At 47.8% G+C, this 25,310-nt stretch overlaps 1 protein-coding gene across 1 annotated transcript; it reads right to left on the bottom strand.

Moving 5' to 3' along the window:
* Positions 1 to 4,467: 4,467 nt before the first annotated feature.
* On the bottom strand, positions 4,468 to 12,071 carry ADGRF3 (adhesion G protein-coupled receptor F3). Its single transcript, XM_004695944.2, has 12 exons — positions 11,985 to 12,071; positions 11,032 to 11,092; positions 10,483 to 10,623; positions 9,998 to 10,171; positions 9,383 to 9,634; positions 8,673 to 8,882; positions 8,032 to 8,175; positions 7,709 to 7,905; positions 7,205 to 7,384; positions 5,103 to 6,485; positions 4,630 to 4,671; positions 4,468 to 4,542 (listed from the first exon to the last, which is right to left on the bottom strand). The coding sequence occupies exons 1-12, from the start codon at positions 12,069 to 12,071 to the stop codon at positions 4,468 to 4,470; spliced, it is 2,946 nt and encodes a 981-aa protein (XP_004696001.2).
* Positions 12,072 to 25,310: the final 13,239 nt, after the last annotated feature.

Below are 25,310 nucleotides of genomic sequence, written 5' to 3'. Positions count from 1 at the left end.
TGATTTGGTGATGGGAAACCCGTGGGGATTACAATTGAGATGAAAAAAAAATGTGCAAAATGATGTAAAAATAAACTTTTTAATAAAAAAAAAAGTATGCTCTTCTCCCCAACCCCAGCGGAAGTTTATTGGGGCTATTGAAGAATGAATATGTGGAAATGTTATTTGATCATATACTGTACTAGAAATCTGAAATTTGCTAGAAATTTAAATTTTTAACTCTTACTATAAACTTTTAAAAAGAACTATATTATTAAAGTACATATGAATAAAGTTTTAATATATGGTGTGATGGGTGGATGAGGCTGTCCATTGTGCTATTTCTTTCTTTGGATTCCAGTCATGGCTTGGCCATGCAAGAACTCTATAACATTAACACATTCAATTAAAAAGTAAATACATGGGGTGGAACAGTTGATACTATGGAAAAAAAAAACCAACAGTATAATCAGTATTGGTGAGGATGCAAAGAAATTGGAACCTGTGTATTCTGTGACTGGATGAGAGCAGGGTCTGAAGGAGGTACTCACACACCCACATACATAGCAACATTATTCACAGTAGCCAATTGGTCATGGGCCTCTTGACAGTGTTTAGAAAGGCTGCACCATGGAACCTCGTAGTAGACTATATCATTTAGGTTTGTGTAATTTCACTTAGTGATGTTCACACAAAGACAGGATCACCCACAAATGCACTTCTTAAAATGTATCCCTTTTGTGAAGGGGAAGCATTTAGATATGTCAGCAATGCTGGTAGCTTCAGTGAACTTAATTGCTGATGAACAAAATCAGTTGCCACAGCAGATATCCAGGTGTGCACATAATTTCCTCAGGACGCCCTGATGTCTTCTACCCCTCTACATACCCGAATTCTAGGGGACATTTTGTTTATATTTCTTTGTCAAGTTCCCATTTTTAAATGTGCAAAGTGTTAAGAACTTTTTCAGAATCATTTACTTTTTTTTTTATATAAAGTTTACTTTTTGTCTATTGTAAAACTCATGCTTGTTATAAGAGAAATAACTTAAACAGTATAAAATTAGAAGATGGAAATCTAAGTGGAGATGCCCACTGTTAATATTTTCACCTCTGTTCTTTCCAGTGCACATGTAATTTATATGGACATATGGACTCTATTCTCCAGAGTTGTACAAGGGTTCTGGAACCCTTTCATTTCACTCAGCTGTACAAGCTAAACATTTGTCCATTTCAGTAGATGTAGCTACATATCACCACTTTTAATGACAACAGAGCATTTCTTTGTATGGATATATTCTAATTTGTTTTACCAAGTACCTCTTTTTTTGAGGCTGTAAACATTGGAATGCACATCCTTTGAACATTTAGCTGTCCATTTGTTTCTTTTTATGAATGGAATTTCTACTAAATCTTATTTTCTTATGTTTGCCTCCAGAGGCTTCCTTTTCAGCCCCCCTCCTTTTTTTTTTTTTTATTTTACAAAAGTTCATTTTTACATCATTTTGTACATTTTTTTTTTCCTCTCAATTGTAATCCCCGTGGGTTTCCCATCACCAAGTCACCCTTGTGCCATCACCATAATCCTGTGCATTTCCCTCCCCACCCCACCCCCCGTTTTTGATCCCATTTCCCACTCCACCCCCGCAAAATGTCTCTGGTATATGGTTGTTCATTATTTTTGTTATTTTCTCGCCTGGTCCATATACTCCTGCTATGAGTGACACCATCTGGTATTTTTCTTTCTCTTTCTGGCTTATCTCACTAAGCATGATCTTTTCCAGCTCCATCCAAGTTGCTGCAAAAGACGTGTGTTTCTCTTTTTTGGTTGATGAGTAATATTCCACTGTATATATGTACCACATCTTTTTTATCCAGTCATCTACTTTTGGGCATTTGCAGCCCCCCCCCTTTTTAATGGTAATAGACAAGTGAACAAAGTCTTAATGCCCTTTCATTTACCAATTCTGAAGTGCGTTTCTACCAGCAGAGCATGCATCAAGTATGTGCAATCATTTGAGAAAAAGTGAGCACATGTTTTTACAAAGGCAGATTCAGAAAAAGGAGTCTCTGCTGCTAGTAAAGTGAAAGCATATTTTTGAATTTGTAACCAGAAAAATTCTCTCATGTAGCCACGTGTCACTTCCCAATGCTTCAGTCACAACAGACTGTGCATATGATGGAGCTCCCCAGTAGGCTCTGGTCTAGGCGTGTAGTCTGGACCGGCTAGTTTTGGGTAATTATACCCTGTGACATTGGTGTGGTCATAGAATTGCTCAACGATGTGCTTCTCAGAATGTTCTCTCTCATGAAGTGATGCATAACTATAATTTTAAAAATAAAGACTATAAATATTAATTAAGTAAAATTGGAAAAGAAATAAAGTGAAATTGAGACATCACTGTGTTGCCAGGGAAACCAGGAAGGCAAAGCTTTCACTGTTTCAGGGTTGCCTGCCTCCCATGGAGGCTGGGACAAATACAAACCACAGAGTAATGTTCATGTCTTTTAGTTGAAACAATGAGTGAATCCACATAGAGAAATACTTGAGCAGTCTTATACACAATTAAGATATTTATACAGATAATTAGCAAAGCTATAATGTCTGTAAGAAAAAATGTTTTTATAGCATGTGTTGGCATGTCCAATTTTATTTGAACAGAAAACATTTTCTTCCATTTTATAAACTTATCCATGAATTTTCCAATTAATAAGACTTTTGGGGAAGTGTTTTTACTTATCTAGTTTAAATATGTTTTCAGAGTTCTGTCATCATGCTGCTGTAGACCCCGTAAGTTAATTCAGACGTCTGGATGTCTTGGTGTCCTCTAAAAGCTTTTCTTAAATCTTCCTACCCTGTATCAAGTTTAAGCCTGATGCTGTCACTTTTAAAAGTCAGTATTTGTCATCTTTTCTCCTTAATTCTTGATGAGTCTGTGGTACCTTTCCCTTTAAAAATTTATGGTACATTCTTACAAATGTGTTCATGTAAATTTGCATTTGCCTACAAAGCATATACATTTTATATTGATACTGTTCAAGGGTAAGGAAGGACATAACTTTGCTGAACTTTGAGAAAAACCAAACCAAATATTGCCCTTCACCTTGTGTATTTGCAAGATTAGAGTTGCTGTTAGGTCATCCTTTCTTCATGACTATGGGGAGGAAATAAACAGAAATCACTGAATAGCTATCATTTTTAGTAAGTAATATCTGTAACATGAACTGTTGATTAGTCAAGAACTGGCTCAGAATGTTTAACATGCAGTTATTTTGATCTTTATAATCTTGATTATTTGTACAGAATAATCTTACTCATTAGATAGCTTTGGCTAGTTTCCCCCACTGTTCCTGCTTGGATAATTTAAGGGAGCAAAAAGAGAAATGCAGATGACTAATGGAAGCATAAACCTGTTTTTTCTGAGGGCTGAACTCTGGGAGCAGAGAGGGTTCAGAGCTTTGGCATGAGTCCAGGCCCCAGCCTGGTGTGTTCAGTCCCACGCTCGCAACTCCCTTGCCTCACCATGGGCAAGTATGGGTTCATTCAGAGCTTCTGTCTTCCTGTGAATAATTTCAACGCCCCCCCCCCACCCCGCCAGATGCCCCTCCACTCTGCTGCTACCCTCCCTCTGAACACCAAGCCACCAGTGGCAATTCCTGCATCCCCGAGGTTTTTCAGAATAATTAAAAATATGGCAATGCAAAAGGAATTTTTAGAATAAACTAGTCAGTTTAAAAGTTCTCCAGCCTCTGGGAACGCAGTGGGAGATGCCATGCCCTCTTCCCTCTGAGGCCTCCCTCCAGCCCATCTGGAAATGTCAATTCTAGGGAAAAAATGTTATCCACCCCTGGGACTAGAAAGGTGCCTGAGGAGAAGCCTCTGTCAAGAGCTCTGCCAGGAAGCCCTTTGCCATATTCCTCACTCCAGCTGTTCATATCACTCCCAAGAAAGCATCACTCTCACCTGCTATCTTCACTTCTTCCTCTGCTGGGTTCTGGAACGCAGGTTTCATTTGTAGTCTAAGAGAGTGGAAAAGCAGGGAAGTGGGTGATTATCAGTCAGCTCTCCTTTGATGAGGTGGTTTGCATTTTTACATTCTCACCCACCCTCCTGCTGGGCGGCAGTTATCCTGGGAACTTTGCTCTCAGCTTCAGTCACTCCCACCTGTAGCCATCCTACCTCTTCCCTTCAAACAGTAACAGGAGACGGAGTTCTTGTGTGTGTGTGTTGGGGGTGTGTGTGGGGGGAGGTTTGGGGGGGTGACCAGAGTCAAGAGAGTCACCAGAAATCTAATTGTAATGAGGAACCCTGACTGGGAGACCTGCCCTGACTGGCTGCGTTTTCCAGGGCTGGCAAGCTTCAGCCAGAACATGCCCACTCTGAAATACACACCGAGTCTCCTCTCAGCTTCCAGTGGCGCCCATCTTCCCCAGAGAAGGCTGTGGGGTGTTTACTTCTGACCTGCTCTTAAGGAGAACAGGTTTGAAGCTAGCAACTCACCTGAGAGATGGTGGAGTTGGGGGGCTGGGTGCAACAGAAGCGTTTGCGTAATGCCTCTTGTACCTGCAGGAGAGGTAAATGCCCCTGGTGTGGCATCAACCGGGCCAGGCTTTGTACTGCATGTCAGACAGGTTCAGTGGGCAGACTCACCTTCTTATCCATGAGGCATCCGAAAAGTAAGATGAAGACACCCTGTGAAGAAGCATGTGGAGAGACCTTGTCAAGGAAGAAGAAATTGCCAGGAGCAACTGGCTCCCTCTTCTCCCCCTGCTGTCCTCTGTCAGATGCACAGCTGAGGCTTCCTCTTGGCTCTTCTTACTTAAGCACCTCTTGATGCAAAGGATCCCTCCCTTTTAGGTGTCTTTTCTTTTTTTAAATATACTGTTAGGGTTGCAAAGGGAACATAAAAGACTTAGCTACTGGCAAATTCCTGACTTCTCTGGCAAATCCAAATATTTTACAGATAAGAAAAACAAAACTCAGGTCTGTTTGAAGTTACACAATTAGTGGAGAAATTGGGATCTAAACCTAAGCCTTCTCAAACTCCCAAGCCTGAGTTCTGCTCCATGCCTCGGTGAAGAGGGCTGACATTGAGAAGGCGAGGTCATCACCTGATCACCCACCTGGGAGGTATTGAGGACGGTGAAGACGTACTGAGGGGCCAGGGAGCTTTCTTCTAGCAGAGTGGCCAGGCCCAGTCCCCAGGTGAGGCCAAATATGGGTGTGAGGATGAGCAGGGCTTTGATCACCCCCAGAAGGGCTTGGCGCTTCTCTACCTGTGGCCCTTCTGACAGTGAAGGTCTCAGCAACTTCAGCACAGCCATGGCTAGTACCAGCCCATTCATACCCACTATGGCCAGCACTGGCCCCACAAAGGTGTAGAGTGCCCCTCCCTTCCCATTCAGCCAGCAGGCCCCCTCTCTTAGGTACTGCCCTTCGGGTAAGTAGAGGCCCAGGGTGACACCTGCAAACCCCATTGGGCACAGGTAGCCAAGAGCCACCATCAGGGAGAGGGCTCGGTGCTTGGACAGTTGATGGAAGACAAACAGCAGCTGGTGGGCCAACATCAGGGCCTGGGCCAGCATCCAGAAGAAAGTGGCCAGGTAGAGGAAATGAGAGAGGAAGGCAACGGCCAGGCAGAGGGGGCTTTGGGGCATGGGAGGAAGCAGTGAGGCCCCTAGGAAGCAGGTGTCTGCGGCCAGCAGGGAAAGTGCCACGTGGAGCAGGGCTGTGTGGCGCAGATAGGCAACCTTGTTCCGCACCACGACTCTCCACACCAGCCTGTACACACCCAGGCACACAAGCAGTGCCAAAATAGAGGCCGCCAGGCCCACCTCACTCAGGAGCTGCAGGGTGCGGTTTTCTGGAGCAGTGTGTTTGGACATGAGGATGGAGAAGGCAGTGAGGTGCCTGCAGATGCACTGGGTGCTGGAGCTGACACCGGCTGCCTGCACCTGGCACCCTTCACTAGACCAGCCCCCCTTACCCTGGAAGAGAGTGTGGTCCCAGAAGACACAGTGAGCGATGCCATCTGTGACCCCGAAGTCCATGATGACCTCTCCCTGGTGGGAGGTCTGGCCACCTGCCATGATGGAGATGGCGAGGACCAGGCCAGGTGTGGCATAGAGAGAGTCCCTCAGCCCTTGTCCATAGTTCGAGGGCAGCAGGTGGTCCAGTTTGCGTAGCACCAGGCTAGTAATGCTGACGTTGGTTCCGTTATGGCCCAGCGGGGCCAGGGAGCGCCTGGGGATCTGAAGCTGCAGCGGGGGCGTGGTAGAGAAGGTGATTCTATAGTCAGCGGGAAATGTGGGTCCAAGGAGCTGAGTCTTTAGCTGCACATTGGGCAAACTGAGGGAGAAGGGGTGGTCCTGTGGGTCCAGGCTGCGTGCCAGGCTCTCTGCGGTCAGTAGGAGACTTGAGCTTGCCGAGGGCTTCTGAGCCTGGGCTGGGGTCCACAGAGAGCTGGCATCCATGTCCAGGACCTGGTCTGTAGTTTTCAGGAAAGCCTGCATACCCAACAGAGATGTAGCCTGCCTCCAGGAGCCCACAGCACTAAGCCCAGGGCACTGGGAACTCTAGAACCCACCCTGGTCTCCCCACTTGGGGTGAAAACAGATGTTCAAGATGGGACCAACTAGAGCTGTCCACTCTCCACTAGGGCATCTTCAAATCTGTGATCTCAGCCAGCCTCTCTGACAACTTCCCCTCCCCCTCCATTCCTTGGGGCCACCCAGGAATCCCTGCAGCTCTGCAAAACTTGTGCCCGATGGTCAGGGGCGCTGTGTTCTGCAGTAACGGCCTCAGCTCTCTGACATAGGGAAAGGGCGGGCGTTGTCACTGCTGCTGGCTATTCCCTTGGCTGCCGCTTATATGTCCCCATGTCTGCACTCAGGTAGTTTAGGCGAGTCCGCAGAGCCACGTGTGTGTGAGAAGCTCCATGTCATGGTCGTGGGGATGGAGGCTCGGGAGGATTCACGTCACAGCCATGCACCTGCCTGTGCGTGACTGCCGCTGTGCCCCTGCGGCTGTCCCCCAGCCTCGGGGTTTCCTTCACAAGCCTTGGCCACTGCTGTCCAGGAGGAGAAATGGACTAGGGGAGCCGACACTTGGCCTCCAGAGAGGTCTGCGTCTGACTGGGGTGATGGCTGAGGGACAGCAGTGCCCAAGGATGAAGCGCTTCCAGCCCCCCACACTCGGCCGGTTCCTGCTGTGCTCAGGTTCTTACCTCCAGAGCTCTGCGGTTGAGCTGCATTCTGGCACCTGTCACCACGTTGGCCAGGGATTTCATGGTGCCCAGCAGTGCCAGTAAGTCAGAGGGTGAGCTCACCAGCCCCACCTGCTCTAGCAGCCCAGCCAGGATCCGTGGCACCTCCTCAGCAGGCCTGCCCTGGCCTCCCCGCAGCAGCTGGGACAGACAAGGCAGCAGGAAAGGGGTGGGGGAGGAAGGGGCCACCTCCTCCCCTCGCTGCTCCCCGTTCCCCAGCCAGCGCCCTGCCGTGAGCCACGTGGAAGGAACCAGCCCAGTGCCCATGGGATGGACACGTGAAGACTATGGGTTGGGAATAGCACCTTCCCCACCACGGGGGCTGGTCCCTCTAAGGCCCCACACCTGCTTCCTGGCTTGCTGGGGCCTCAGTTCAGAGAAGCTGACACCTGCAGGCTGGGCCCGAGGAAGGGGTAGAAAGGACGCGGAGGATGGGGGTGTGGGCCGCAGGGCCAGAGGCTTTACCCAGGTTCTCTGAAGCAATTCCAGGAGTCCCGTGTCTGTGCAGCTGTCCTGGATGGGCCCCCAAACCCCATCAGGCCCACAAGGCCTCTTCACCATGCCCGTCCTGTTCATAGGACACGGCGCCTGAGCCACATGGCCAGCTTTGGTGACATTCCAGGCAACAGCTAAGGAGTCCTTGGGACAGGCGGCATCTCCGTCTGAAGAATGATTTCAAGGAAGGCTCAGCCACTGCAGCTGACCTCAGACTGCAGCGGGCCCTGTGGCTAGCTCAGGGAAAGGCCAGGCGCTCCCGGGGGGAACCACTGGGCACAAAGTCCACATACCCTGGATGATGGTGACGGAGACAGGGACCCTGAGAGTGGACAGTCCCGGGCTCTGCAGGACACAGGTGTATGTGGTGTCAGCTGCAGGGCAGCGCTCAAGAGCCAGCACCAGACACTGGGAGGCTGACGTGTAGACTAGGGAGGCTGAGCATGAGGGAGAGAAGGGAACAGCCATGGTGCTGGGAACAGACCTAGACCCCAGCAGGCCCAGAGACGCCCTTTCTGTCTTTCTAGCCATTTCAGAAGCGGCTGAAGCAATGGGGATGAGCTGAGTGGCATGTGGGCGTTCCAGTTACTGAGGGCCAAGCCTGGGCTTTGGGGAAGGCGACGCTCAGGGCCGCTGGCTCCAGAAGTTGAAGCCAGCATTTCCTCACTTGTAAAACGAGGAATCAAATGACCTCACAGCGCGTGCTGCTGAGAGATCACTGAGCTTGTGTGGTGGAAGCATTTTGCAAAAAGCAGTCTACACTGCAGTTGTGCAGCTAGAACTGGAGCTGCTCTGTGGGACTAAGGACTGGGCTGGATTCGAACCCAAAACTCTGGGCTGCATTTCATCCTCTGCCTCCTGGAGCTGGAGAAGCAGCTGCTGGGGAGACTAGCCCCACCCCTCACCCCTCCCTGTCCGCCAGCCCCTTCCCTACCTGTGCTGCCCTCCCCCGGGCTCCAGGAAGCGGTGTAATCCTGGGACGTCCTGGGGATGCAGCAGCTCAGCTGGAAGCCGGGGGAGGTGGCACAGGAGACGGAGAGCTGGTCTGGAAGCCGAGTCACTTCTGTGGCCTGCAGGGGCAACTTCACCACCTGGTGCAGCTCCCACCTGAATCCCTGAGCCTCAAAGCAGCACGTGTACTTACCTGCAGACACACACCGACCGGCTGCACTGCCGGCTCTGTGCCCACAGTCTCTGCTGCTCCCCAAGCCACACCCTAGGTCAGCGCTGTCCGTCCAGCCTCTGCTGACCGCCCAATGCTTCACCCAGCTAAAGAGCCCTGCCCCCAAAGGATTTCTAGGAGGGAAAAGAGAAGAGGAGAGGAGGCTCCTGGCCCTTTTTATAGCCTGTTGTCTAGGGTGAACCTCTCCCCTTCCAGTGGATGGCCGCCTTTCCCCACTCCTGCCACTTGAACATCTTGATGAAAAACGCCCAGACCGTCTTCTCCGCATTCTTCCCTGACTCTTCACATCCGTGAGCCTCTTAGCCTTGTTCCCCTAGCAGGAGTAAGCGGAAAGAGGAAAAGGAAAAGACAGAAGAGAAAAGGAAGGAAAGTGCAGGGAGGGAGGATGGGGTCGAGGGGAGTGGAGAAAAAGGAGGAAGAGGAGGGAAAGAAGGATGGGGCGGGATGGACAGGTTGGCTACCTGCCCACTTCTGGGAGATGTTGAAGATGCTGAGGACAACCCGGCTCGGGCTGGAGGTCAGAGACACGTGTGTCCCCTGCTGCAGGTGGATGGGCCTGGGGCTCCCTGGGCGCCACAGCAGCCAGCGCAGGTTGGTGGTCTGCTGGCTCGCAAGGAGGGTCAGGCTCAGCGTGCGGCCAGGTGTCTGCAGCCGGGAGTCCAGACTCAGGGCCCCAGGTGCTGCGGGGAGACGGGACCCCTGAGCAGGACCTCCTGGCCCTCGGTGCAGCTAAGCCTGCTCTCCTCACCACTCCCCAGCCAGCACCTTTTGTTCTGTTCCTGGGTGAGTGTGGCCCCTGCAATCTGGTCAGGAAGACCTGCCTGCCTGTCATTGGGACTTTTGGGTCTGATTCCCCTTCCCCAGAGAGGATTTCCTGTCCTTGTCCATTGTCTCCGGAGCTCCATTCATCAGTCTGACGGCACAAATCCCAAGTTCAGAGCTTGTGCTGGCTGGCACCCCAGGGAGCTGCTGGGCGTGGGCCAGCAGGCGGAAGCCAGGGGGCAGAGAGGAGAGGGTCACTGCGAGGGTTGCTTTCACTGGGGGTCGTTGGCTTCCAAGTTCCCAGCCCTCCTCACCAGGTGGCAGCCACTGGCAGTAGCCAGCCTCCGTGGGGGCGCGGAAGACGAGACAGTCGCAAGGCTGGTGTTCGGGGGGCTGTCGGCAGGGGCGGTGGTGGGAGCAGACACTGACGTTCCACTGGTACCCAGGGAGGCAGGCACAATAGCGAGACTCCTGGTGGACGTGACACTCTGTGCAGAGGGCAAGGGAAGGCGAAGTAAGGGGCTGTCTGAGAAAGCCAGCGCCAGTCACCGCCTTCCAGGGCTGTCGCTTCCCACCGGTGCCCACAGCGGAGGGCGGGCGGAGGCGAGAAGTCCCAGGCGCTCAGCCAAAGGCTGGCAGCCGCAGGCTGGGGCTGTGGGGAGGCGGGCGGAGCTGGGTGACCAGCGTGCGCCAGGGAGCAGAGGCAGGGACCCCGCCATCCTGTCTGGGGAGGCTGGGGGCCCTTTCTCCCACAAGAGGTGGCGCTGGCAGGGGAGGCCAAGAGAACGTCTTCCCCTACCTGTCGTGAGGCTGAGGCCAGTGAGAAAGACTGGTGGGGAGGACCCCGAGGCAGGGGCCAGGGCCAGGGGCCTGGAGAGCTCCGGTCTCCAGCTCCCGTCTGACAGGCTCAGCTGTGCGTAGGCTGAAAGCAGCACTGAGCCTAGGAGGAGCAGAGGCAGGGCTGGAGCGGGGAGTGGCCAGGCCGCAGGTCCCACGCCGTTCACCTCCCACCCTGGGTGGTTACTGCCAGGAAGCCTAGGAGGTCCCACTGCCCATAGGTCACCTGGCGGGGAGCGGACTGGGAAGGCCAGAGGGCTTCATTGCATCACCCTAAAGGGCATTCAGGGGCACTGTGTCATGTCACCCCTCCCCCAACACCCTCCGCTTTGTGGAGGGAACTGTCTGAGAGGATTGACTTCCCAAGGCCTCCTTGAGCTGGACGGTGGTGTGGGACCTGCCTGGTGCAGGACTTGCCAGGTGCAGTCCTCCCTCCTTGCCTGGTCCACGCTTGTGCTGCTTCTAGTCCTTACTTTCTGGCTTCTCCCTCTCCTCCCACCCATCCACTCACCACTTGCTCCATTCTCTTGGTCCAGCTGCTGCCCTGTTTCCCCTCCAGTCTGACCCTGCCCCTGGAACAGAGCACAGAGGAGAGGCGCTGAGCAGAGGCTGACCCCACGTTTCTGCCAGGATGCCTTTTCCCTGTGGCTCCAGGGCCAGGCTCACGGGGCGGGACTCCTCTGAGAAGTGCCTCCTATTGCCTGGAGTCAGGTGGGCACACCCGAAAAGGATGTCAAGCTTCCGAGTCCCTCTCTGTCAGGAAGGGGCCCCGCAGACGCCCAGGGCCTTTCATTCTACCTGGACCCAGGAACCAGGCACACCTGGAGAGTCAACATACTTTGCTTACTTCCTTCCTGAATTCACTTGACCCTGGATCTCTAGGCTAATTGGAGTGGCTGGGTCTGGAGCCCCAAAGGGAGGGGTGGCCACAGCTGCCTGAAGCTTGGGGACATCTAATTCCACCAGAGGAATTGTCCCCCTGTAAACTATTTCCTCACTAACTCCTCACAGACGTGCAGGTGCACAGGGATACGGATCTAAAAACAGATACCGACATAGGTGAGGATGCGGCTAGAGACAGAGATACCCTACAGGAGAAACAGACCAAGTGCTCAGCTAGACGCTGCCGTCTAGTCTCTCCCGCCCTCTATGTCACTGCCAGATCTGGGAAAGTTTTTTCATCTTTGAATTGCCAGCTTGACTGTAAGAGCCCTCACCCAAAGTTCAGCAGGCATCGCTGGAATTCACAGGATCCAGAGAAAGAAACAAAAGCTCTCCCCACACCCTGGAAGAAGATCTGACCTCTGAGGCCTTCAGAAGAAAGTGAACCAGAGCAGGTCAGCCTGTCTTATACATTAGTTGCTCTTCCTCCAGCCCTTTCACTCCATACCTCCCTTCTCACACCTATGCCCGACCGTCACCTGTGCAGTTCTCCCCTGGCCCTCCAGGGACCCTCTTACTCACAGGCTGGGATGCTCCGGCAGGCGGTGACCCCACCAAGGGGAGAGTCATGGCCAGGAGTAGCACGGGGGCAGCCCCTGGACAGGCCATGGCTCAGTGAAGCAGAGCCCCGAAGTCCCTCAGGAGGCTGCTGCCTGTCGAAGATGCAAATTCCCTGGAGAAGCTGGGGGTGAGGGGCAGCGGAAGGGAGCCAGGACTGAATCTGTAGAGGAAGTGTAGCCCACGGCTTCCAGGTCACTGTAGGGGCCCCTGCTAGGAATTTTTGTTTTTCTGCATTTTTCAGTTCTGTGTTTATAATTGGTACTGAGCCCAGGGGCTTACTGCTTAGTGCATGTTAGGTTGATATTATGACATTGGCATTTTTTTTCCAGCTTTTAAAAAAGATTTATTTTTTATGCATACAAAAACTGGGGGTACAGTCCAGAGGTGTAGGTGAGAGGATTCACCAAAGACAAGAGAGGGGAGCAGAGTTGGGTTTGCTTTTCCTGAGCAGGAAAGAGATGGAGTCTTACGTCATCACTCAGAGTTCTGCACAACTCAGGTGATATGCTTCCAGCCAGAAGAAAAAGGTTGGTAGTAATTGGAGAAGTATTGGCTATTTAATGAAAAGATGTTTTGTAGCAAATGTTTCTGATTTTATGTTTTTTTTTAAAGATTTATTTATGTGTGCATACAAGTGCTGGGGTACAGGCTAGAGGTACAGAGGTGAAAGGATTCACCAGAGACGGAGTGGGGAGCAGAATAGGCAGATGGACTGAGATACACTGCTGAGGGGAGCAGTGGGCAGGACAGGAGAGGTCTACTGCACCATGTAGGTCACCCCCCTGGCTGGGGATGGAACTCGTGCTGCAGTGGCTGAGGACAGCTTCATAGTGATGAGACTTGTGCCACCAAGCAGGGCTGACATTGACATTTTGAAAGAAGAAATGGTTGATCTGCAAAATAACTGGCAGAAGATAAGAGTTAAAATTTGAATTTGTCTTGCAACAGGCACTGGAAAAAATGTTCGTTACTTATTATCAGGAAAATATAAATGAAAACCACAATAAGACTCTACCTCATACCTCTGAGAACGATCCGTATTAAAAACACCACAAACATCACGTGTAGGAGAAGAGGTAAGGAAAGGGCGCCAAAGCGCGCTGTCAGTGGGGTGTAGACAGACAACTGTACAGCAGTGGAAAACTGTACAGCGGTTTCTCACAATATTATTGCTAGTGACCCAGCATTCCTTCTCCTAAGGATCTATCTGAAGGGTACAAAAATATTCATCAGGAGGGATGATACACACTCATATGTTCACTGCAGCATTATCTACTAGCCAAATTACAGAAACTGCCTGCGAGCCCAGCCACAGATGAGTAAACTAAGATGTGGTATAGTTAAACAAGGAATACTACTCAGCTATAAAAACTTGCCATTTGTGATAACATGGATGAAACTGGAGGAACTAGGTGAGTGAAACAAATCAGAAGGAGAAAAACAATAGTGGATGATTTTACTCATGTGAAATATAAAGAAACAAAGGAATTGACAAAACTAAGCCAAAACAAGCTCTAGGAATTCGACTGCAGAATTGAGGTGAATCAGGGAGGGGCCCATGGATTATGATGAAGGATTATGGGTGATTTGGTAGGTCAGATAACTCTGAAGTGGTGTGAACCCATCCTCCCAAATCACATACAGTGTTGGAATCTATGTTACCTCAGTTAAAAAAATGAACGGCTCCTCAACCCTAAAATGTGCCTTCCAGTTCAGGAAAGGAAACAATTTTATATCAATTTGGGGGGAGTAGGCTCAAGAACAGAGGTCCTTCTCCTGGTGCAAATAGCACGGGGGTGGTCCTGTGCTGTCTTTCTGGCTCCATGTTAGCTGTTTCTTGGTTCCCAAAGTGTAGTTTTAGGTTCATTTCTTCCATGCATTGGAGGGGGGTGGGGGGTGGCGGGCGGGTGTGCCTGACTCACAGCGGGCGGGCGGTCAGGATGCTTCTGAAAACAAGCTCAACAAGTTAACCACGACCAACTGTTTCTGCTGACGGCAGATCAGCCAAAGAGAAAATACTAGTACAAACATCAAATCTTAAAGTCTCAACCTCTTAACAACCAGCCAGGTTCAGAATCTGGCAGCCTTTGCCTCCGTGTCGCCAGTTGTCAGGAAGCACCCGCTGGCTGGATCAGGTGAGGGTGAGGTTCAGACAAACAGCTGCAAATTGCTGCTCCCAGTGCAGCGAGAAACAAGGCCTTGACCTTGTCTGTCTGTATACACGGTGATGCCTTGAAACCAATACTTTACGCCTGCTGGCAGCTTGTGAACTTCCAGGTTGCACCCTGGAACTACCCTCCCCATTCCTGTGTTCTTTGATTCTAATAGGCCATGTCAGCTGGTCTTTGATAAAGGTTTGCGATCCCTGACTTGTCTTATCTCTACCCAAACAGGTTATCTGGAAACTTCCTTTACTCTGTAAACCACTAATAAATTACTAAACAGTAAATGTGGCTTAGACCTTTAACCCATGAGTCTCAGCTTCTTATCCTTTTCCAATTGACAGGCATTAAGTTATTAGAAACAGAAAATGATCGGTGGTCTGAGAAAGGACCTATGTTGAGACATCATCAACTTCAGCTCTCACTTTGCAGAAGAAGAAAAGGGGCCAAGAGGGAAAGCTGATTTCACCAAAGATTACACAGTTAGTGGATGGCAGAGTCAAAGCTTACAGCCAGGAGGTCTAACTTTGCACCAGGAACTTAGGTAGAGGGAAATAAGAAATGTCAATTTAAGTATAGGATAATAAGAATGACTTAAAAATAACATAGTGTAGAAATTGTTTCCACAATTTCCCTGTTCTTCAGGGGCCCTCCCTGGTGGCGCAGAGGATTGAAGCTCAGCACTATGAAGCTCTCCGCAGCCCCTGCAGCATGAGCTTGATTCCTGGGCAGGGAGCTGACCCACATGGCGCAGCAGACCTCTCCTGTCTTGCCCGCTGCTCCCCTCAGCAGTGCATCTCAGCAACACTGTCTGTTTTGCTCCTCACTCTGTCTCTAGTGAAATCTCTCACATACACACCCCACACTTCTGGTCTGTACCCCAGTTCTTGTATAAAGAAATAAATAAAATTTTTTAAAAAGAAAGAAAGCTGTTCTTTAGAAATTTCAGCTTTTTTTCCTACAGGGAAGAGGAAGTGAATATAATATAAAAATAGGTGGTTTGGCCCTCCCTGGTGGCGCGGCAGGTTAAAGCGCAGCACTGAGAAGCTAAAGCCACTTCCGCAGGAGTTCGATTCCCGCCTGCCCCAGAGGTGACCACATGGCGCGGCAGACCTCTCCTGACCTGCCCGCTGCTCCCCTCAGCAGTGTACTTCATCCATCCACCTGTTCTGCTCCCCACTCTGTCTCTGGTGAAGCCTTTCACACTCCTCCCCTACACTCCATTCTGGCCTACACCCCAGTTCTTGTATGCATAAATATATAAAAATAAATCTTTTAAGGCAAAAGGCTTTTTCTGATATCAAAAATTTGAAAAATCAGCTTAAAGAGGTTGAAAAGGGTAATGAGAATTTGAGATATATAATTTTTTTTTTAAAGATTTATTTATTTGTACATACAGAACTGGGGTACAGGCCAGAGGCTCAGGGGCGGTGAGAGGCTTCACCAGAGACAGAGTGGGGAGCAGAACAGGCTGATCAATGAAGTACACTGCTGAGGGGAGCAGCGGGCGGGTCAGGAGAGGTCTGCCGCACCATGTGGTCACCTCCGGGGCAGGCGGGAATCGAACTCATGCGGAAGTGGCTCCAGCTTCTCAATGCAGTGCTTTAACCCGCTACGCCACCAGGGAGGGCCTGAGATATATAATTTAAGCTTGAAGTTCTGGGCCCTGGAGGGAGGCCCTATACTTTCTACAGGGAATGTATGGAAATCCCGCTTTAGCATTATGTCAGAGAACTTGCGCCAAGGCACACCTCAGAGCTGTCGGAGAAACTAATGCAATTTCTGATGCTATTTTTAAAAAAGATTTATTTTTATACATACAGAACTGGGGTACAGGGTAGAGGTTCAGGGCTGGTGTGAGGATTCATCAGAGACAGAGTGGGGAGCAGAACAGGCAGATCAACTGAAATACACTGAGGGGTCAGGAGAGGTCTGCAGCGCCAGGTGGGTCAGCTGCCCGGTCGGGGAGAGAACTCGTGCTGCAGTGCCTGCAGAGAGCTGAGACGTGACCTCTTGTGCCAGCAGGGAGGGCCTGATGCTATTTTAAACCTTTACAAATTGTGAGGCTGTTTGAAGTTTCTATCCTGATCTTTGGTGTGAATAAATCTTTGGAGAAGACCAGGAAATGAGAGTGGAGATGAGTTTTTAATCCTAAAGATGACATCATGTCAAATCTAAGCCAGGGAACTGCCTGCGTTTCATGTATAATTCAGCTAATTGAGAGCTTATAAATTTAAGTATCTGTTAGGCACCATGTTCCCTTTAGGCCCCTCCATGTGCATCATTTTTTAATGTGGGGTGGCCTTCCTAGGCACACACTGAAACCATATAGGAAAAGAGGATTGATTTGAGTATGAAAAACACAAGATGTACTATACAAATCACAAGCGGCTACATGATGACTCTTACTCTGAAAGATCAATTTTTTTCTGAGTGCGATCTACGTGTTAGGTTTGAGAAGCAGTGGCTCACGGAATAGCAGTCTTGGGGTTCAGCTTCATGGCTGGGAAAGCTGAATGGGAGAAGGCAGTTTGGATGTGAGCCAGAGCCTGTTCCCACTACAGCTTCCGTGACCGAGCCAGAGGCTGTTCCCACTACAGCTTCCATGACCAGCATCTCCTTCCCTGGTGAGGGGCAGGGCTGGGCAGCTCCGGGTCCCCAGGGGGGAGGGCAGCTGGCCTAGGGACGGAGGAGGGACTGGATGCTCCAGAAATGTGCAGCGTGGCCTCCTTCTCCACGTCTTACCAATCAGATAAGCCACTTTTTTGCCTTGGGGAGGAGGGCGAGAGGAAAGAGCCTATCCTTCTTCGAGTAGAAGTCTCCTTTCCTCTATGAGATGTGAGAACACCATGTAGTGCTGAGTATGGCAAATTTATTTCAATATTTTATTGAGAAAAAACTGAAAAACCTTACTTACATAATGACAGACTAGTCAAATACATTTTATAGTCAGTATACTTAGAAAATATTTTTGAACACCTTGGTAGAAGCCCTCCAGAAATGTGTACCAACGCAAGAAATAGCAGGTACTTGTACTAGAAACAAACCTGTTACTGCTTGTATTCCACTTGTTTTCTGATCCAGTTCATTCAAAAGAAATTGTCTCCTACTCGTAATCATAGGTTTACTATGGAAGTAGACATTTTGCATGTGATTAAATTAAGAAGGATTATTCTGGATTATCTGGGTGGGTCCGAGGCTCTTATAAAAGAAAGTCAGCACTGTGAATGAAAAAGGAGATCTACCATAGAAGCAGAGGTCACAGTGATGCGCTTTGACGGTGGAGGAAGAGGCCTCGCACTGAGCCGGGCAGGACCTCTCAAAGCTGGAACAGACAAAGGCATGCGTTTACCCTGGAATCGCTAGAAGAAACCTAGCCTTGCTGACATCTTGAGTCATCGCTATAGGATTCATTTCAGACTTCTGCCCCTCAGAACTAAGGTGCCACATTTGTTTTATTTAGGTCACTCTACTTATAGTAATTTTTTAATAGCGGCATAAGACATTAAGACAATGCAGTAACTTTAAAAAATTGGGTATCGTATTTTTCAGCTCTAAAATTCCTAAAAGAAAATTTCTATTTCTTCCCTGAGTTGTTTCATCTTTTAATTCATTTCAAGAGTGTTCCTGTTTATACTTTTGTAATGATTGCTTTGGTGTATTTTTCTGCTAATTCAACATCTGAGTCACTGGTGTCTGCGGATTTTCTTCCCAGGCAACTTGATTTTCCTGGTTCTTCATTGCCTAGTTGTTTTGGATTCTATCCTAGATTTTTTAAAGTTGTATTTATGCTTACTAGAACTGAGGTACAGGCCAGAGGTGCGGGGCTAGGGGAGAGAGGATTCACCAGAGACAGAGTGGGGAGCAGAACAGGCAGACTGACTGAAATACACTGCTGAGGGGAGCAGCGGGCGGGACAGGAGAGGTCTGCTGTGCCATGTGGGTCAGCGCTCTGGCCAGAGATGGATCAGACTCGAGCGAGCTGCAGTTGCTGTGGGTAGCTTCACAGTTGCTGCACTTTAACCCGTGTGCCACCAGGGCCACCAGGGCCATCCTGGATATTTGAATACTATCCTGGATATTTGAATACTATTCGACTCTATCTTATTTGAATCCTGTAGGGAATGTTGGTAGCTTTGCTGCAGCTGATGCAGTTGACCAGGCTTGGCTCAGGACGCAGTGTCTGACCAGCCTACTGTGGATTGTGCTGATAGCATCAGTTCTGGCTTCATTCTTTGAGTGCTATTTAAATTTACTGCAAATATGTGCCACCCAGTGGCCAGTCTGGGACCTGGGTGATGATCCATCCCTTAATACCACTCTCACAGTCTATGGTGTGATGTGTAGGATCAGATCTATCCGTATATTTTTGGTTGTAAGGAAATATTCTGTGTTTTTCTTTTTAAATCAAACTAACAGTCCATTTTGCCTTTTTTTTTAAGTGGAGATAAAATTAACTTAAAATTCAGTATTTTAAAGTGTATATTTTGATTTTTTTTAGTGTATGCACATTGTCTAATCACGATTGTCTACTTCCAGAACATTTTCACCCCCAAAGGAATCCTATACCTATCAGTAGTTATCTCCACTCAACTTTTCTCCCAGCCCTGACTAATCTACTTCATCTCTATAAATTTGTGTTTTCATTTCATTTCATTTATAGACATTTCATATAAGTAGAATTACACTAGACAGGGTCTTTTGTGACTGTCTTCTTTCACGTAGCATATTTTCAAGGTTGATTGTGATTAGCTGCATCATTCAATTCCTTTCTAGCTATGAATAAGACTCCATTGTGTGACTGTGTACATATTATTTATCTATTCATCAGCTAATGGACATTTGGGTTGTTTCCATCCAGGGCCTATATGAATAAATTCATCTGGAACATTCATGTTGAGTCCATACCTCAGGATGGAATTTCTGGGTCAAACAGTAACTTTATATTTAATTTTTTTTTGGAAACTAGCAGTCATTTTTTACCACAGAGGCTCTCCCATGTAAAAAAATCACCATCAATGTGAATGTGCAAAGATTCCACTTCCTCCTGATTGCTACTAATACTTTTTTTCTGGGTTTTCACTCATGTTTTTTTGTACCTACTCATTTTATTTTAAATATTTATTTATTTATTCATACAGAACTGGGGTACAGGCCAGAGATGCAGAGGGTGAGAGGATTCACCAGGGACAGGGTGGAGAGCAGAACAGGCAGATTGATGAAGTACACTGCTGAGGGGAGCAGCAGGCGGGTCAAGAGAGGTCTGCTGTGCCAGGTGGATCTCCTCCGGGGCAGGTGGGAATTGAACTCATGCGGAAGTGGCTTAAGCTTCTTAGTGCTGTGCTTTAACCTGCTGCGCCACCAGGGAGGCCCTAAATGACCATATATTTTAACACATTGATAGGCCATCGCCTGTCACATTTGGATTCTTATTTCATTGGGCATTTTGATTGCATTTTCCCCTCTGCAATTATAAAATTGACTCCTTATAAATCTTTGCAACAAAGACTTCTTATTTCCTGGAAGTATATTCTTCTACAGTGGAACTACTAAGTCAATGGAGAAGAGTTTTATAACATTGTTGCTCACAGTAACATATATTTCTTTATTCCCTCACAGCTCAGCTTAATTCAACAAAAACTGAGGGCTTATGAGTATGATTGTGCCCCTTAATGAGAGCGTAAAGATTTGAAAAATGCATTATTGAGTGATTTTGTCATTGTGGCACATGATAGCGTTTCTTTAGACAAGCCTGGTTGTGTGCTCAACTACATATCCAGGCTTTATAGAGGCCATTGTCATACCTGTAGTCCACTGTTGCTTGGAATGTCATAATGAGGCACATGACTGTCCAAGGCCTCATGCTAGGTTCAGAGGCATACGGCCACAGTCCTTAGCCTCGAGTATTCACAGTCCAGTGAGACAGATAAGAAAATAGATCATTTCATAATATGTGAGTAGGAACAAAGTTATGCACAAGATGCTATGGGAACAGAGAGGAACAAGATTCACTATAATAAGTGGAGGTGGGAGTAGGTTGAGGACTGACACAAAACAAGGCTTCTTGGAAAATAAAAATTAAGGTGGATCTTGAAGTTTTGAGAGGGAGTGAGCGAGGCATGAACAGAGAAATAGAGACTTCTAAAATATAGCCCGAAACGACCAATCTAATATTCCTAGGAGGTCGTGTGTGTGTGTGCGTGTCTGTGTGTGTGTTGGGGGGAGAAGTGAGAGAGAAAAGACTAGACAAGGAATAATTCAAAGCAATCAAGAGAGGAGATGTTTCAAGGAAATAATAGTAGGCAGTTTAAGCTGATGATGTCAGATAAATCTAACAAGTAATTGAAGGGATCTAGAAGCTGTGAATTCTAGATAGTGAGCTTGGTAGCCAGACTGGAGAGGGTTGGTGAGTGGGAAGTTTGGAAGTGAGGAAACACTTATATTGTCTAAACAAAATCTTGTGACAAATGTTTTTACTGTCCTAGTAAAAACCCTTTTTACTGTCTTGGTATTCTTCTCCTGATCACATTAAAACAATTGTACTTCAGTGATTTCCAAATTTCTTCCTTATTTTTTTTAACTTTCATGTTTAAATATCCTTGGTTATTTTTTTCACAGTATAGGATTTCTCCCCTCAGGTGTGGTCACCACTTTCTAACCACCAAAGTGTCCACGGTTCTCTTGCCCTTCCCCTTTCTTCCCTGCCACCCCATGTCTCTCCCCCTTCACTCCTGAGTATCTTAGATCTAGAGCCTGCTGTTAAGGTTACTCCTATAGTCTGTCTTTGTCTGATCCTTTGTTTAGTTTCTGTAGATTCCACATATAAGTGAAACCATCTGGTATATTTATCTTTCTCTTGGCTTACTTTGCTTAAAATAATCCCTTCCAGTTACATCCAGAAAATGGCATGAGTTTATTTTGAGGGCTGAGTAGTATTCCACTGTGTATATCATACTGGTAGCTGTACCATTATGTTATTTGTAATTATGCCAGTGGAAAGAGTTTATCCAATATTCACCATAGATAGGGTGATGAAAACTAAAAGTGGGGAATGAAACTGGGTGGCTGAAGCCCAAGGACTGTTGCAGGTGGTGCCCCTCCCTGAGTGGGTTGTTGTGAAGATAAATAGTCTCAGGGGAAATGTCAAGAAATATTGGATTTTTTGGAGAGGAATTAGGAGTGAAGGAGGGAGTAGGAAGGAGGTTGTTGTTTGTCCAGGCTCCAGGATTCAAGGTTTGAGTTCAGGTTTGAGTGGCTTCAGCATTTTGGGGGCCAATGGATTTGAGCCCTGGGACTGCGCTGATCACGGAGAAGGCCGCTGCAGATCTCTGAAGGTGGAGGCCAGAGGAAGAGGCTTTGCAAGTAACTGGGCAACTGAAAGGTTCCTGAATTTGCTGTGGAAGTGTGACTTAGCTATGTGAGAGAGGCCTTTTTCCAGTCATCTGGTGGCTATGACTGCTGTCCTGAGTGTTGCTCATCTGGTGCTGTATTGGAACATCCTGCAGCTCTGGGATGCAGCTCTAGGAACATCCAGCATCTCCTGTCATGCCTTCTATTGTCTTTATGAGTTGGAACCTGGCCTGGAGTATGGCTGCCATGTGCCCCAGGTCAGCAGAGGCAGGAAGACGCCGTCTTAGACACATGGCTGCCTGTCGTTCGGGAGAGGAGCTGCGCATCCTCAGTGGCAGGAAGATGCCATCATAATGTTCTTTGTACAGGACAGTACTGGACCCAACTTTGAGCAAATGGACATTTTTGGCCTCAGTAACTCTTGTTTATCCCGGTTGTTAAATAAATCCCTTTGCTGTTGTTTCCTAAGTCTGAGCAGTCTTGCAATTGTGAGCACAGGTGCAGAACGTAGACATTATTTGGTAAAGTATTGGGCAGAGGGGCCTTGGCCAGTTTTGGGTCCCCTGCCACCCAGTGTCACTACTGCCATGTGTCTTTGCCATTCCACCACTAAGTAGAAGTGGATCTATTTCTCTTCCTATGAATCTGGGATACCTTTTTGATTTGCTTTGGTAGATATGACAGAAGTGACATTGTGTGACTTCCAAACCCAGACTATGAAAGGCCTTGTAACTTCCATTTATGTCATCTTAAAATAATAATAAGACCAGCAGAAATGCTTAACTAAGCCAAATCACAGAATTATGAGCACATAAAATGGATATTATTTTAGGTTATTACGTTTGGGTGATTTGTTATATGGTAATAAATAACTTCTGTACCTGGTTAACTTTTTAAAGTGCATTTTCTTGCAGTTTATTCTCATTGATATGGTACTTGAAGAGATGTTTCTATACCATATCTTCTAAGATAGTCATCAAAATATTAAATTAATTCCTGTGAGATCTCAGAGTCTCTATTTATAGAATTTCCATTTGAAGGACCCCTTATTTCCTATCTTTAAGTCAATTCTATGTGTAAGCCTAATAGCTATCACTTTAACAGTGAATTTTTAAAACAGAAGGAGGGCTGAGTAGAGAAAACAGAATGAACCATGAGGAACCAGGGCACTCACAGAACGCAGTAATAACAGAATGCTTGCCTGGAGTCCAGCTTTCCTGAACTTTCCATCTCCAGGGACTGTGATGGCATCTCTTTGGCACACAGCTCAAGGAACATACATGATGAAATACTAAAGCTGAAAATTTTATACATTGTATCATACTTGTACAGTCTTGCTTACTAAAACTAAAGCCAGCTATTAGAGTTCTGGTCCAGTAGGCTGTATAACCATTAGTCTACCAAGGAAGAACTGAAAAGTCTCATGAATCAACAGTAGGTATCTATGTTGGCAACTATTGCTTCAACCCCCTCCCAAGTTTTTGAGAATCCCTGCAGGAAAATGGAATCACAAAAATATTTCTGACTCTTGTTCCTCTTAGTTCTTTTTTTTTTTTTTCCTGTAGTATTGCTCTACCATCCAAGGGAAACAACCACAGATTTCAATGTTAATGTGTTCAACGTTTCATGAAGACAAAAATGACCCCCTTTTGAAAAAATGGGTCCTTGCATAGCTCGTATGTTTAAATTGAATTAAAAAAAAAGTAAGTAAGTACATTTGGTTTTATCTGCAGAGCTGCCATGACATGGGAATAACGTCCCCAAACAGAAATAGGCAGAAACCTATGACAGAGTGATGGTACTACGGCTACACATCTGCATGACCTAGTGTTCTACTTCCATTCTATTGCAGTAATAATTGGGGGGAAGATGGAAAATCCATGTATAAGTATCAATTATTTCTCTGCTGAGAAAATAGACACTGGTCACTACCAGAACTTCAAGAATGCTGACAGCAAGAATTTTCCTAGAATGAAACGTTGCCTGCGGTCAGTTTTTAAAATTAATCTTTTATTTACCAGTCATGTTCATGAATAATGGTTATAACAGAAAAACAATCACATGAAGGAAATACAATCGCATGAAGGTCTAAGGAGGTGGTTTTATAGTTTTTCTTTCATTAGAGTCAATTTCCTTTTTAAAGGGAAATTCACATTAACTTCCTTCTCAAAGTAGGGCACTTCACAGCAATACAGAAGTCAATTTATCGATCATATATTATTTCCAAGCCAAAGGGGTAGGTGTAGGACCTGAGGAAAATTAAGATGTGCAAGATACAAATCCTCTCCCAGACCAAAGAGGAAAAGTGACACTAAGTTTATTGATCCTCTATCATGTAGCAGGTATAATGACAACTGCTTTCTCCCTCTTCATAACAATCTAGTACTTTAAAAGGAGAGGTAAGAAATACAAAAATAATATTCATGGCATATTTTGAGCACCCAATAGGCATTTGTTGATTGAATCAATGCAAGAAACATGGGATCTAAAAACAATTGCCCTTGTTTTGAAGACCTGAGATTGAGAGGTTTTTTTAGGCACTAACTTTTCATACCAAAGACCTTATTATATCCTCTTGGGTTAACCATTCCAAATTGTGTAAGTAATGCTGGGCCAGGTGTCCCGTGCCTTTTGGGTTAAGTTTCACAGCTAATGCTCAATGGTCAGGGAGCTGACCCACACCTGGTGGGCAGAACGCTCCTGTCACACCCACTGCTCCCCTCAGCAATGTACCTTAGTACATAGGCCTCCTCACTCTGTCTCTGGTGCGTCCTCACCTCGGGCGTCTCTGGCTTACACCCAGTTTTTCTACGCAAAATAAATAAGTAAATAAATAAAAGTAACCCGGGGCAGAAGCAATATGAATTCTGTTAACAGGCTTGATGATTATGTAGAATTCCACACATAGGAGCTCAATACATGGTAACACCACTACTATTAATTTTATTGTTCGAAGCCATTGATGTAGTGTTCTTCCACAGTTAACTGGGAAGTTATGTAAACGCACTTTTTGCAGACGGGGGGGGGGGGGTGAAGGACTCCTTGGAGCGCGAGCGATCAGTGCCTACCTGGTGGGGAGACACGAACAACCTTACTTTGGAACGGTTTGATAGTGCGGGCTGCGGTGGGGCAGTCCAGGATTCACAAACAAGGCTGACTTGAGGGTGTTGTCTTTAGCGCTCCTTCAAACCTTCACCGACCGCACAAACCCTCCCCCAGCCTCTCACCCGCTCCTCTACAAGTCGCGCCAGAGCTACGGGGTGCAGCGCCCCGAGACCCACGCTGGAGCGGGATGGGCACAGCCCCCTTTCCTTCTCTTCTCCTTCAAGCCTTGAAGGTAATAAGCCCTCTGCCTTGAGGCACTGTCGAACTGGTCAGCCTCCAACCACCCTAGCCCCAAAACTAAATGAGTAACCCCAAATAGCCACGCGGGTGCCCACCCCAGGCACGATCCTTCCCCCGGGGCGAGGAGCAACGCCCCCTGGGAAACTGACCTTTCACCCCCCCCCCTCCTTACCTCAACTCACCAATTTTGACGCTAGCAAATGAAGCGGGGAAGAGACCGGGAAGGCGGGCCTTAGTGTTGCCTGATCCATGCTGATTGGGCAGTGAGGGCGGGAGGGGGCGGGCCGCGCGAGCTGGTTAGCGACCCTCCCTCGGTGGGCGGGGAGGATTGGGGGCGGCGCATGCGCGCAGCGAGGCGGCGGAAGTGGCCCAGTCGGCGACGCGTGCGCGGTGGGCGGAGCGCGGCTCTTTACCTCCCTTGCCTGCCCAG

This window comes from Condylura cristata, unplaced genomic scaffold (assembly GCF_000260355.1).
Source record: "Condylura cristata isolate star-nosed mole 26May11 unplaced genomic scaffold, ConCri1.0 scaffold00020, whole genome shotgun sequence".
Lineage (NCBI taxonomy): Eukaryota > Metazoa > Chordata > Mammalia > Eulipotyphla > Talpidae > Condylura > Condylura cristata.
The sequence above is the reverse complement of the archived record's forward strand: the minus strand, read 5'-3'. Positions and strand labels throughout refer to the sequence as shown.